At 38.0% G+C, this 14,038-nt stretch overlaps 2 protein-coding genes across 4 annotated transcripts; both read right to left on the reverse strand.

The window, feature by feature from the left end:
• Positions 1 to 5,557: 5,557 nt before the first annotated feature.
• On the reverse strand, positions 5,558 to 8,247 carry LOC121790851. The gene is made up of 4 exons (XM_042188958.1): positions 7,881 to 8,247; positions 6,379 to 6,442; positions 5,746 to 5,798; positions 5,558 to 5,568 (listed from the first exon to the last, which is right to left on the reverse strand). The coding sequence occupies exons 1-4, from the start codon at positions 8,062 to 8,064 to the stop codon at positions 5,558 to 5,560; spliced, it is 312 nt and encodes a 103-aa protein (XP_042044892.1). The 5' UTR covers positions 8,065 to 8,247.
• A 1,209-nt stretch (positions 8,248 to 9,456) lies between these two features.
• LOC121790850 (signal peptide peptidase-like 1) lies at positions 9,457 to 12,518 on the reverse strand. Of its 3 annotated transcripts, none has more exons than XM_042188954.1 (4): positions 12,408 to 12,518; positions 10,928 to 11,894; positions 10,181 to 10,380; positions 9,457 to 9,866 (listed from the first exon to the last, which is right to left on the reverse strand). In XM_042188954.1, the coding sequence occupies exons 2-4, from the start codon at positions 11,723 to 11,725 to the stop codon at positions 9,824 to 9,826; spliced, it is 1,041 nt and encodes a 346-aa protein (XP_042044888.1). In that variant the 5' UTR covers positions 11,726 to 11,894; positions 12,408 to 12,518; the 3' UTR covers positions 9,457 to 9,823. The 3 variants fall into 3 exon arrangements, with proteins under 3 accessions (XP_042044888.1, XP_042044889.1, XP_042044890.1); XM_042188955.1 differs by having other exon boundaries at positions 12,272 to 12,413; XM_042188956.1 differs by lacking the exon at positions 12,408 to 12,518 and having other exon boundaries at positions 10,177 to 10,380; positions 10,928 to 11,737.
• Positions 12,519 to 14,038: the final 1,520 nt, after the last annotated feature.

Below are 14,038 nucleotides of genomic sequence, written 5' to 3' on the forward strand. Positions count from 1 at the left end.
AATGATCGATTCAATGATTGTTCCACAATGAATCAACCATAGATACAGTGAACTCAAATCCAATACTGTAATACCGATGAAAATGTTTCCACAATATTTGGCTGTTGACACTGGTATTTTGTCTTTTGTGTTTGTGTTGGGGAGGAGGGGTGACATATTAATATAAATCTAAAGAACAAGGCAATAAAAGAGACATCATGAGGAAAAAGAAACAGCTTTATATACACAAATTACCTGCATAGATACGTGCAAGGAGAAAGTACACAAATTACCTGCATAGATGCTTGATTAGGCATGCACACGGTTCATAAACCACCGGTTCCGGTTCACGGTTCAACATTTTCATGAACCTGAACCGGCCCGCGTTTCTGGCAGTTCCGGTTCCGGTTCAAAAAACCGCCGGTACCCACGGCGGTTCAGAACCGCCGGTTCCGGGCTGGTTCGGCCTTTCGTAATTTTTTTTTTTGCATTTTCTTATTTATTTATCTATGAAATGTGCGTAAATAAAATTCAAAAAATCACGATGAAAATTGCAATTTTATTGAGCTTACAAGTTACAACAATTACAAATCACAAAAAACTTGAAGTCTTGAAGTCTTAAACAAAAATTTAAATACAACGAGACTACTAGTCTACAACGAAGCTAATTACAAATTACAAAAAAGACTTGAAGTTATGAACAATAAATTTATAAGTATATATACTCTTAGTCGGCGAAGGAGATGTTTCTACATAACTAAATTGAGGACACATTTAGCAATTCAACCTTAAATGTTGAGTTTAGTCTAACAATCAACAATTATAGTAAAATTGTCAAAGTTTTCCGGATTTAGCCTTATAGAGAAATCTACTTCACCGACTAGAGTATATACAAATACAATTATTTAATTGTATTTGCATATTTTTAAAGTAGAAACAAATGGGAAAAAAAAAGAAATTAGGGAAAAAGGACTTGAGCTCAACTTAAATTTAAAATTTAAGTTGAAGTGTCTACGTATCCCCAATGCTCATTTGCATTAGAGAATCAAAGCCCGCGTAGTTCTCTTACCTTACTTACATATTTGGCTTGGTCGGCGATTGACGGTTGGCCTACGATTCATCCCCAGTGAAATCTTTTGTGATTCCTCCTGACGATCATCCCAATCATTTTCTTGTTCTCTGACGTCAGCTTTAGCCCAATCATCAAGTAACATCACGACTTCCATATTTTTTGCGGAGAGCTTACTTCTTGATTCATCCAACACTGAAAGCGGACTCGACGGCGACAGTGGAAGCCGGAATCGAAAAATCTCCTTGGCCATTGACGCAAGTATGGGAAAATCTTTCTTGTGTGTTCCCCACCAATCGAGGACGTTGATTTGGGCGGGAGGAGTAGGACCTTCATCACCAAAGGAAAAGAGTGAATCGAAATATAAATCTAACTCATTTACCATACCTGAGGTCGACCTTCCGCCGGTGCTGTAGCTGTATAGGTCGGCTAATTGGGATTGCGCGTCGGGGTGATCATAATCAGTTTGAAATGCGAAGCTAAAATTATGTTGTTGAGGAGGGGTAGGTCTTCTGACTTGGTGGGTCCTGTTATACTTGGTTTCATATTCGGTGTAGAGAGCACGCAAGTTAAACTCGAAGGTTTGTTGGACAATTGACCGGTCCGGGAGGTTTATTTGAAATGTTTCGGCTAGGTTTACTCCCCATTAGTCATTGTTATTCGCTTGCAATGCTTGAAGTGGACCAAGATCAATATAACTCAAATTGTTAAAATAGAAATCTAAAATCCTGGAGGTACCGGCTAATTTCCATTTTGGATCCAAGACCTCTGCAATCAAAAACACCGTTGGAATCTCACTGAAATACTTAAGCCATTTGTCAATCATATAATATAAAACACACATCAATTCAGGAGAAGAGTAAGCATTTTTCATCGCAATTTTAAAACCAAGTGATATATACATGCAATGCTCTAAAACACGAACAACAGTGCAATAATAAACACCCGATAATTCAACAGTCGCATTTTTGAAATATTTGAACAATTTAAATAAACTCACGGTATGATCCCAACAACTATGCGACAGATATAAATCAGAAACGAGATAGGTTCTACAAAATCACACAAAGAATCTTTATGCTCCCAAGTAGAATTCAGACAATCATATGTCGAATTCCATCTATGAGACACATCCATGGTAAAATTCGTATATCTTACCTTATTTTGATGGCAATACTTCTTCCAAGCTTTGCCAATGGGCGGCTTTTGATGGATTAATCTAACTGCAGTTCTAATAGGTGCCAATAGGCAGCTTTTGATGGATTAATCTAACTGCAGTTCTAATAGGACTAACATGCTTTTGCCATAATTCAAGCGCATCTTGTATACATAAATTCAAAATATGACATATGCATCTTTGATGAAAATACTTACCACCAATAACCGGAGCACAAGCCGCAATCAAGTCATTAATACTTGCAGTGTTAGTAGTTGCATTATCAAAACCAACAGAAAATATCTTATTGCATTGAAATTCATTCAAAACTTGAATAATTAAAGAAGCAATTTCGGGTGCAGTGTGTGGTGTCTCAAATTCTCTAAAACTAATCAAACGCTTGTTCAAAGTCCAACTATTGTCCACAAAGTGAACCGTAATGCCCATGTATGAATGCCTATTAAAAGAACCGGTCTATATATCTGAGCAAATGTTCACTTTGTGTCCCAAGTTGAGTAAATAACGTGATAATTCAACTTTTTTCTCCAAACATTGTCGAACAATAGATCGTTGAACGGTCATTCGACCTACTCTTTTGACAGCTACGTTCAAACCACTTTGCATAGAACCTCAATTTTTTTGTCATCATAAACATTAAAAGGAAAATGCTTCATTGCAGCCCATAGTCAAAACGTCAGCAAAATTTTTAGGATCATATTTAAAATGATGCGTACATGACGAACCTAAGCCAGCGGGTTGGAAGTTTAGTTGGGTTTGTCACCATTCTACCGGATGCTTTGTCACCAAATGACGACGGAGGGTGCCATATCCCCCACCACTCACAAATTTGTAGACTTTATCACAATAGTTACAATATGCATGAAACGTCGATGTCTCTTCTTGAGAGAGCGGATCATTAGGACTTGAAATTACCACCAGGACCTTTTTGTAGTGTTTAACAAAAATACCAGATTTCAATGCTTTTTTAGTGAGTGGAGGGGGAGGCATGTCCTCATTTTCGCCGGTTGCTAGACGGAAACGAGAACGAGATCTATCATTATTGTTGTCCGAGTCCAACGATATAGCCACGTCGTACTCGTCATCTTGTTGCACAGAACTACCACTGCCCCCCCACCTTGGTGCATTTGAGCGAGTAGCATGGCGGTCCTATGATCTCCTTATATTTATAAATATTATATAAGTTGAAGTTTTAATTAGAAACACAAAAAAATTGAAAAACTCAATCTTATGAAATTATAAATTGTAAAATAATTTTATTTTTTAGAACTTACTTGAATACGTTCAGCCGCTACTCGGGAAACCTCTTCCATAACTTCTCGGCGACTAGGTCGCTTTGATTTTTGGGGACGACTACTTTGATCTTGGGAAATTCCTTTTCCCTGATCACCACGTCCCGGTCCACCACGAGAAGAAGATATAATGGAAAATGAAAGTAGTATGGAATATGGAGTATTGAATAAATGGTAAATTACGAACACAACAACAAATATAGCAGTAAACAACTTGAGTAATTAGAGAGAATGGAGGTAGAGAATAGAGAAATTGAGATTGAGAAATAAATCCTTATTAACACAAGAATATGGTGAGTAAAAAAGATGGGGAGAAGTGGGGGTATTTATAGGAGTAAAATTGGAAGAAATAAAAAAATTCCAATTTTAAATTTTGGCCGGTTTTTTCACCTGAACCTATAGTTTCGGACTGAACCGGCAGTTCAGTCCACGGTTTCTGACGGAAACCGCCGATTTCTGGCCAAAAACCGGTGGTTTCTGACCGATTTTCAGGCCTATACACTGCCACCTATACGTTGTCACTTGAAAAAGGTCCTGAACCGTCAAAAACCGGCAGTTCAAACCGACTGTTTCTGACAAAAACCGGCGGTTTTTACCGAAAACCACCAGTTTCTGACGTAAACCGCCGGTTTTTCTGCACACCATGCCTGAAAACCTACGCCCTAGCCAGAATCCTACCGTTGGAACCGGTGAACCGCCGGTTCCGGTTCACAATTTTTTTGAACCTGAACCGGTTCGAACCGCCGTCGCCGGTTTCGGTTTGTGAACCGGCGGTCCAGTTTGGTTTGTGCATGTTTATGCTTGATCCATGTCTTCATTCTCACGTGTATAATACAAAACAATTTCGAGCTTCCAACAGTATATATAATACAATCTTCTACTCATATAGCTCGTGTTACACAAATTCATACTTATATTCCTAGTGCATTAAATAATATGGTCCAATGATACCAACCTTGTGGCACCCAACATGTGACATATCATTTAACTGTATGACTACTAGATAAATTGATATAGTTAATTATAATAATAAACCGCTATAATATTTAAACTCATATTATAAAATTATTTTTTGATTAATATTTTGTCATGTTCTATAGTGCATCAAATGATAATATAATAGAGGTAATTCAATTATGGAAGGTCGTCACACTCGGCGCCCACCTATGCTCGTGAGTCGTGACACATTCTTCAAGTGTACTAGTATTAATTATGTATTCAAAATATGAGTACTAATAATTGGGGAAAGGGCCAATTAAATCCAACTTTCGGTTGATTTCAGGTCAATCCCACAACTTACAAAGTTTTCATAACTTATCATGCTTTCACAATTGTCCCCTAACTTAAAATTTTGTGATTATATGGTGACATGGATGAAGGTGTTTTCCAATGTGGGCATAACATCGTTTACTTAAGAGAATTAGGGCTGAATTATATGATAATGAAGAGATTCGATGAGAATTAGGGTAAAATTGTTGAGAATAAAGAGCGGCATCGTTTTTTTAAAGTTGTAATACACCTCATTTATGTAAGGAGAAATACCACATCATAATGTCGTGTCATTAAATAACACCACATAAATGTCATGTCACTAAATGATTCCATGTCATTGCCGTAAATTTTAAGTTATGGGACAGTTGTAAAAGTGTGATAAGATTCCAAATTAGCTCTTTTGCGCAGAAGCAAGAGGCTGCTCGGAAGGATGTGGAAAGAGCGTTCGGGGCTATACAAGCTCGATTCAACATTATCAAAGTCCCGATTATGGTTGGTTTGTGAACAACCTTACCAACATCATATATGTGTACATAATCTTGCACAACATGATGGTCGAAGACGAAGTATTGGAGGTGGAAAATTGGTTCGACAATGACACCCCTGACAACTCTACAGCAAGCACTCCGCCTCGCCAAGGTGCGTCGCTTTGTTGTCACGACCGCATTTTCTAAGGATAGAAAACACGGTTGATCGCGACTAGGGGAGGATTAAAGAAGCGGGGAAAGAAATAAGGGGAAAATAAAATCAAGCATTGGTTGCGATACATGACTAACCAAGTGCTGATACATAGAAGAAAAGATACTCGATCATGAAAACTCGAGTAATTGTTTGTAAAGAAATTTTAAAATATCAGAGTTTTGAACAAAATAGACTTGAGTCTTTTAAGATGCACAACGGAAGCAAATGAACGCGGTTCCATGTATGAAGACATGAACCTCCGAGAGTCAAAATCTGACTGAATAAAATGTCTTGTATCAATAGCACTTCCTCCACCACTTCGCTGCTCAACCTGCACATTTAGAAATATATGCAGGGCTGAGTACAAAAAGTACTCAGTGAACACATTGCCGAAAATTACACATATACATTTGAAAATATTGTCAAGCCATCATCAAAGTAACACCCAGGGGTTTTATTTAAAAGACCTGAGCTTACTAAAAATATTCACATTGGGCTGCAGCCCCTTTTTCCAGTCCTTAGCCATATCTGATCACATTGTGCCGTGGAGATGGTGTTCTCCCACGGTCACCTTACATTCGTGTGCCGGGAAGGAGGCCACCTTCCTCGGTCACCTGCTCTGCCCAACATGTCAGAGGTAGCTTGTGCCGGGAAGGTGGCCACCTTCCACGGTCACCTGCTCTGCCGTTCACGGTCAGAGGTAGCTTGTGTACACTAGTCCGAGCAGGGACACCACCCTCACTGGGACCCAAATTCGATTTATATCATCATTCATAATTCACTTGGCCTTAGCCAACAGATAGGCATAATACAAAACATTTATGACAAGACAACATCTTTAAAAAAAATCACGAACATGTGTTTGTGTTTTCACAAAATACGATTTGTATTTTTAGTATAAGAAAGCTCACCTTGTTCGCTTAAAACTCTTTAACTTGAATTTTCCTGACTCCACCCTTGACTCACGGAGATAGCCTTTTAAAAACAAACAACGTACTAATAAGACTCGATAAATTCACATACTTATAGGAATGCATGCCCTACTTTATTTCTTTTATCATTTGTTCACCGTTAGAAAATTTTAGAAACTTGCATATTAATTAAATTGGGAAAAATTAATTAATAGCACTTCTTTATTAAACTTAATTATTTCTGTGACTTGAGAACGTCGTCTCCCTCTTTCTTTCCATTTCCTTAGCGGCCGCCCGAGGCGTCGCGGGGCGATGCCGGTCGGCCACTTACGCCCATAATTCCTTCGTTGGCTCCTCGTATTTTCTTCCACGATATCGAAATAAAACCCCAAAATTTATTTAGGTGCATATCTGAATTATCGCAACTATTTCCATTTGTTAAGAAAAATTATATATTCCGGACTTGGGATAAATTATTCATACTTCAAAATTATTTCGGGATTTAATTAAATAATTCCCCACGATTTAAATTATCAGCCTAAGCATTTATTTTAAACTGACCCAACTTAATTAAGAGGTGATCAGCCCGAAAGAAGTTTCAGTTTATTGATCATATGTTTTGTCTATGGTTATCACTACTCTCTCTAATTGATATGTGATATAATATTGTAGTTGAAACATGCACTGGTCGTGCTTTTCAATGTCATAATGTGGGGATGCTATGTAAATAGCATGAAGTCTCCGTCGGCTTTACAAGCTACAGTGACAAACTTTGCTACAACCTTTCTAACTATGGGATGTCTGGATATAGGCCAAAATCAATTTCCTCTAAATAAAATAGGAAGGCCCAAGAAAAATGGCCCACCAAACAATACTCTCTTCTCCACTATCGGTATCTTCTCCTCCCTCTTTTCACTTTTCTCCTTTCTCCCAACTTCTCCAAATTGAGAAATCCTTCCTCCCTCGTCTCTCTCTCTCTCGACAAAATTGAAGAAATTCTCAATCCGGCGTCGCCTGCTCCGATTCCGCCAGCCACCGCCGCCATCTCCAATACTCCTTCGACTCTATCTCAGATTACAACAATCCATTCGATTTTTCCAAACGCCCAATTCCAGAATTCGTCGTGGCTCGCCGGCGGTCAGCCTGTTCGTCCTCCGGTTTAGATAGCAACGGACCTAGCCGTGCGTCGCCGTCGCTGCTGTGAAATCACCGTCGCGGTGGAGAGATTCTGCCGCTGATCCGCCGGGAAAAGCTGCTGCCGGGGCGCGTCCACCGCCGTCTGCGGTCGCCACGGGTCTGCTCGTTGTTCGAACAGCCCCGAAACGACACCGCGCAGCCCCGAAACCAACCCGAACCACTCCGCAAGTAAAGTTCTTACGTTGATTTCGTGAAATTAAAGTTCGATTCTTTGATTCGGTTTTGTTTTGGTTACTAGATTATTGGATTGGTTACAGAGTTATGAGATGCACAAAATTGAGGCTATTGTAGAGGAATTGAGGTACCTTTGGAGAGGAGAAACACGCACGATGGGACCCCGGATTTCCGACGAGATGGTGGCGAATCCGCCAGAGGAGAAAGGACGCCGCCTCTGAATTCTTCGAATTGAGAATCGGTGGAAAAAGAAGTTAGTAGGGAAAGAGCTCGTAGCCGGAGGAGCAGTAGGATGGCGGTCTTGGGGGAGTCCATCTCATTCCCAACATTACGTGTATTTGTGTGTGTTTAGAAAGAGAGTGGCGAGATGTTCATAGAGAATTCTAGAGGGAGAGATATTTAGTGTGTGTATGTGTGTGGCGGTGTAGAAGTGGGAGTTGAAAGTGTGTAGATGGTTCCCGTAAATGGGAGAGAAATGGATAAAAATCTCATTCAATTTTCCAATTTCTTTTTTTCTATTTCCTTAAATCACTCTTTTTTTTCTTTTCTTTCTTTATGTAGGGAACATGAGTGATACATCGGGCTTCCTTGGAAAGATACTACAACCATCGAATTGGTTATTTGGCACTCGCACATTTCTCCCCAATTGATTTAGATTAGGATTCGATAAATTGGTATCATAAGACTTTTTCGAACTTCCGATGGATATGCCGGACATTAACAACTTTTATTTTGGATTTATTCTGTGGATATTCATCGAAAATAATTGCTAAATAACGCACAAAAGTTATAAGTTGCCTTGTCTAAATTCTCCTCACTTGACGTAAGATTCTTTAAAACTTTAGTGTTGCCTTGAAAAATCTCAATATCAGCTGCACCGTGCTTTTATTTGATCTCGTAAAAAAAACCCCCCTTATAAAATTCTGGGTTGTTACATTTGTATACGCGAGAAATTATATGTTCGGGCAAGGATGCGCGATGCTCTCGCCCACACCCAACTCCAAGAAGATCTAATCGAGCACATTTGGACAAAATTTAGCTACCATCAGCCGATCTCGCACATCATTTTCAACGAGCCCTTCACTTTTAGGACAATGTATTTTGTTGCATTAAATAAATTACTTCATCCGTCTTAGTTACTTGCACTTTTCATTTTAGGCCGTAAATTTGGAATTGATTTTTTAGTGTAGTTAAATTAGAATTTGAAGTGTAACGACACATCACTTAATAAATGAGCTCTTAACTTAATCTAACATATTAATTAAATACATTAATTCTAACTTCAACTAGAAATAGTGTAAGTAATTTGTGACGAGCCGAGATGAAACAGTTCAAGTAATATGGGACGGAGGGAGTATAATATTAGCATTTCTATTATGTAACTTTTGTATTTTTCAATTATGTAATTTTCATGTTTATCAATAAAATTATGAATTTTAACATTAAAGCTACAGAGAGTTTGAGATTTTCTCTTAATGAAGAGATTTAGTAAAAAGTGACGTGGGTCATGAATAGTGGTGATTGGATGAGGACGGCCTAAAAACAAGCACATATAATCAGTGAAGACTGAGAAATTGAAATATTTTAAATAAATTATATTGTACCAATAACGGTTTTTTTAGAAAAACTGAGTGACAATGAGCATAATATAACTAAAACAATAAAGTAAAATAAACAAAGACACATCAAATTGAAAGGTCTAAGTTGTGACAAAAGTGAAGTTTGGCAGAGCTTTCTTTATATTTTGATTGAAATTTCCAACATATTAGAATTACAAAATGGAGTATCATATTTTCTTCCATGCAGCAATTAGAAGATAAAATTTAAAGCAATTTTGGCCATTTTTCAATGTGTGTGATAATATTGACATAGGTAAGAAACAAACTTGCTTTGAAAGCCTAGTTGACTACCAAGATGTTGAAGTCCTAAATTTTCCCCATACAACTTTGGTAGACTCAAATATCGGCCCCGAGGGCTGATCTAAACTACCGCTCATAGCCTCATACTCCTGTGAGATGTGCTTTCTCGTTTGGATTTCCCGTTGTTCCCTCCCACAACTCTGCTAGATCCTTGTTCATCCACGACAGGATGATGATCGGCCCCAATGTACAAGGTACCTACGCATTCATCATGTCGAGTCAGGGTAACAGTATTAGAGACAGCTCGGAAAAAAAAGTACTTTGATGCTCTAGCCTCTAGGGGTGGCCCTGGCCCTGAGCCACAGGGGGAAAACCCAAGGAATCAGAATACTGAGTTTAAAAGAGCAAATAGTTTCTTGTTTATTTCAATCAAATTATACGGGATGTCATAAGGACATAGTGATGCTGTGATCATGAGACATTTTACCCCCTCATGAAACACACAACTGTCTGACCTCTATTAACTGTGTTGGGAGCTAAAAATAAAACAATTGAGAAACCAGCAGACGTACCAGATACAAAGTGCTGGCTGAGGCGAGCGTGTCAAGATGCCAGCTGCCAAGGCAGTAAACAGTCCAACACCATACCCAGCAAGAGCATGCCAGAAGTATTTGAATCCCTTTGAAGGTTGTGCATCCAAGGGATTTTTACTATCCCGACCCTTCTGGTGATCGAAACAGAGAACTAATGCCAAAAGCATTGAGGGGATAGCCTACAAGATTATCATACAACCTAAGTAGTTTTCTACCAAATCTCTTAAAAGATCACAACAACAAAATGAAGGGCGGAAAAATAAAAACAATCATGAAATTACTAAAAACAGAACCAATCAACAAGCCAACAACAGTAACAGAGCATTTCATTTGTCCAAGAGAAGTTTAGCAGCAGCATATGATGTGATTGACTGTATAACACTAACATAAACACTCGAATTGCCTCCATTCATAGCTGGAAGAATTAAATTCAAAGAGCTGCTCCAAAATCAAGTGTGACAGATGACAGGATATGGAAATTATTTTCCAGATAGCGACTGAGACTATAAAAAGTTTCAACACGAGGTATAAAGTGGTATGGAAGAGTAAAAGGTAGTAATAGTTAGGATGGAAATATGTTGCCGAGGATTTGCTGAAATGTTTGTATAATTTTGAGAATAATAAATTTGACCATTTAAAGACTTAAATCTGCAAATTAGCTGCATGTTAGACCACTTCAAGCATACTAAGTCAAAGTGGATTAATTAGAGTAGCAACTTATCTTACCATGTCACCGAGACCAAGCATCATGTAGTCCGAGGTATTATTTCCAGGTACTGCACCGCCCAACATATTCCTGGGGAACACAATCTTGACAGGCAACTCAAGCTTTCTTGTTATTAGCTGTAAGCCAGGAAGATTCAGACTGTTAGCTACAGTGTGAACAGGATTAGATGCCTGTTGCGTTGCAACTGATACCATAACATTTGCTCCAAAGAATCTCTCTGAATAGAAAACCCAGAACACATCATACACAAACAAACAGGCAAGGAGCATCGCGCATATCTTGATATTCGGAAGTCGAACATGGCTGACAAAAGCAATACAAAGAGAGATGCCCAACAGATTGTTCAAAATCCAGTTCCCCGTGACCAGCCACACCACAACTAAAGAGACACAAACCAACAAGAGGATACTTTGGATTCTTGTAAGTGACTTGGCACAGCACCGCGATACATATGGGTCGGACAGACCAAAGTAAGATTTGACTTGAGCAGTATATGGCGAAAGGCAAAAGTACAAGGCAGATGCAGATGCAACTGCAGTAAAAGCAGTCAGAAGTTGAGAGACAGAAGAAAACAGATAGAACATAAATAGCAAGCTGCAAGAGCTCATTATCGGGATCATCAGTGCCTGAGAGCTGTCTAGAGTAATGGAAGCTTCAGACAAATCACGGTTGCGCTCCATTTCCTTTCCATAATTCAGAGCTCTTGAAGCAGATGCATATGACACTACTATGGCTGTGACAAAGAGGGTGAGCGACGACGGTTCGAGTAAATATGCAAGCTTCCAGAGAGGCTCCATGCTGAAAATATGTAGACCTCTAACTCAAAATCACTGGAAAACACCTACTTGCTGACAAGGATTGGAACAAAGACAAAATCCTAAATTTTGAAAAGATTCATCCAAATCACGAGCAATCAAGACTCTACTTTTATCTGCTCGACATATGATATGAACAACACCCCAAGACCTGGAAATGAATACGTTCATGAGTAATCGATCGTGTCCACATTAACAAGAACATACTCCTACTATATAACATCTCACATCTGATTGCAACAACAAAAGACTGCTATGAATTAACAAAAGTAAATCACAAATACTGCACATCATTCCCCTAATTGTGTCTCAATAAAAACACAACCTTTCTGGAATTTCAGTAATCCATTTTTGGAAGAATTTCACTAAAATCACAGATGATTCGCTTGAAAAACTTGATTATCCACCAATAAGCGGATAGCAACCCCCATTATATCATACGATCCAAAACACCTCTCCAAAACCAAAATCGAAAGAGTGCATAAAATGCAAAGTTGAAATTAATTAAAAATTGCAAAGATAGTCTACCTTGAAAGAAAAGTTATCAGAAGGGTTGACTAAACACTCAATGGTGGATTAATCCAACAAAATCAAGAAAAATGTTTATTTTATAGAAGAACTGAGAGGGAAATATTGTTTGGTCCCGTTGAAGAAAAAGATTTACCATTTTCGAAAAGGGGATTCTATGATGGGGAGGTTCGAAGTGAGAAGTGAACTGGAGAGAGACTTGAGAGAGTGAGTGTGAGACGCAGGCGCGGCCGGCAGTATATCGATATATTTGTTTCGAATGAATGCAACTTTTTTTTGCTCCTTATTTCATTATTTTTATTGTTTGAGTTAATTTTTTGTTCACAAACTAGATTTCCTTTTCCACGTTTCGCGGTGTATACAGTACACTGTAGTACTACATATACATATTGTTACTTTCTTTATAAAAAAATTGAATGCTATTCCATACCCGTTTTATAGCATGGACAGGATATGATATGATAATTAATTTGGGATAAAATTTTCGGGCTAAAGATAGGATATCATATGGATAAAATTTTGAGTAAAAGTAAAAAATGGTCCTGAATATATAGCGATTTTACGATTTTGGTCGTGAGCATTATCTTTTGAATTATTTCGTTCTGCACAATTGAAAACGGACCGAATTTAGTCCTTTTAAAACGGCACCATTTAAAACTAATAGTCAACGACTATTTAGTTGATTTTGACCGGATTAGGTTTTTGAATTAGAATTTATTAATTTTTTTAAAAACAATTTAGAATTAGAATTATTATTCTAAAATTTTTTAAAGAAGATGATATCCTTTAACCCTAACAAACTGAAAATATTTTTGGAAAGGAGAGGAGGCGCCTCCTCCTTCTTCCCCATTCTCGTCGTTGATTCTCTCACTCTGCCGCCAGTGCAGTTGTCGTCTCCTCCGTGCGACGGCACGTAGCGGCCATCTCCTCCTCCTATTTTTTTCTCCACGGCGAACTCACATCTCTTGGCTTCTTCTCCTCCTTCTCTTTCTAAACTCTTGCCGCCTTCCAACTTCTGCAATCCCACCGTGTTCGCTCGTCTGCCCCATCACCAACTACGGCAATGTGAATCTGGAATGATTCTATTTTTTAATTTTTTTTTTGGAATTAGGTTTCAATTTGTGTAAATTGCCTTCTTAATTCAGAATGAGAAACGTAAAAGAGAATTTTTTTTTGTTTTGTATTTTTTGCATTTTTTGGTAGTTAAAAGTATTTTACATTAAAAATTTTGCAAACAAAATATTAGGTTATAAATTAGGTGCTAAAAAACATAATTAGTAACTTAATCTTGTCAAAATCACATAAACTGGCGCTGAATGTTAGTTTTAGACGGCGTCGTCCAAAAAGGATCAAATCCGGCTCGTTTTCAATTGTTCTGGACGAAATAATTTAAAAGATAATGTTTATGACCAAAATCGTTATATGTTTAGGATCATTTTGGCACTTACTCTAAAATTTTTAAGAAGTTGTTTTGTAGATTTGATCATTTTTGGGATTATTATTCATATACAATGTGAAATGACCTTATTACCCTCATCACTACATTTAAGAAAGAGAAATTTCGGAATAAGGGTTTAAATTCGCTGATCTTTCGTAATTAGGGATTCAATTCACTGACCTTTCGTAATTTGGAATCGAGGCATGCGTATACTTCGTAATAAGGGATTTCTGATATTTTAGCTTATTTAAGTGTTTTTTTAATATTATTTCCCTCTAACCATTTATCAATGTCTAAATTACCCCCTTCAAGCATTCAGCTGAATTCTT

The sequence above is a fragment of the Salvia splendens genome, unplaced genomic scaffold (genome assembly GCF_004379255.2).
Source record: "Salvia splendens isolate huo1 unplaced genomic scaffold, SspV2 ctg640, whole genome shotgun sequence".
NCBI lineage: Eukaryota > Viridiplantae > Streptophyta > Magnoliopsida > Lamiales > Lamiaceae > Salvia > Salvia splendens.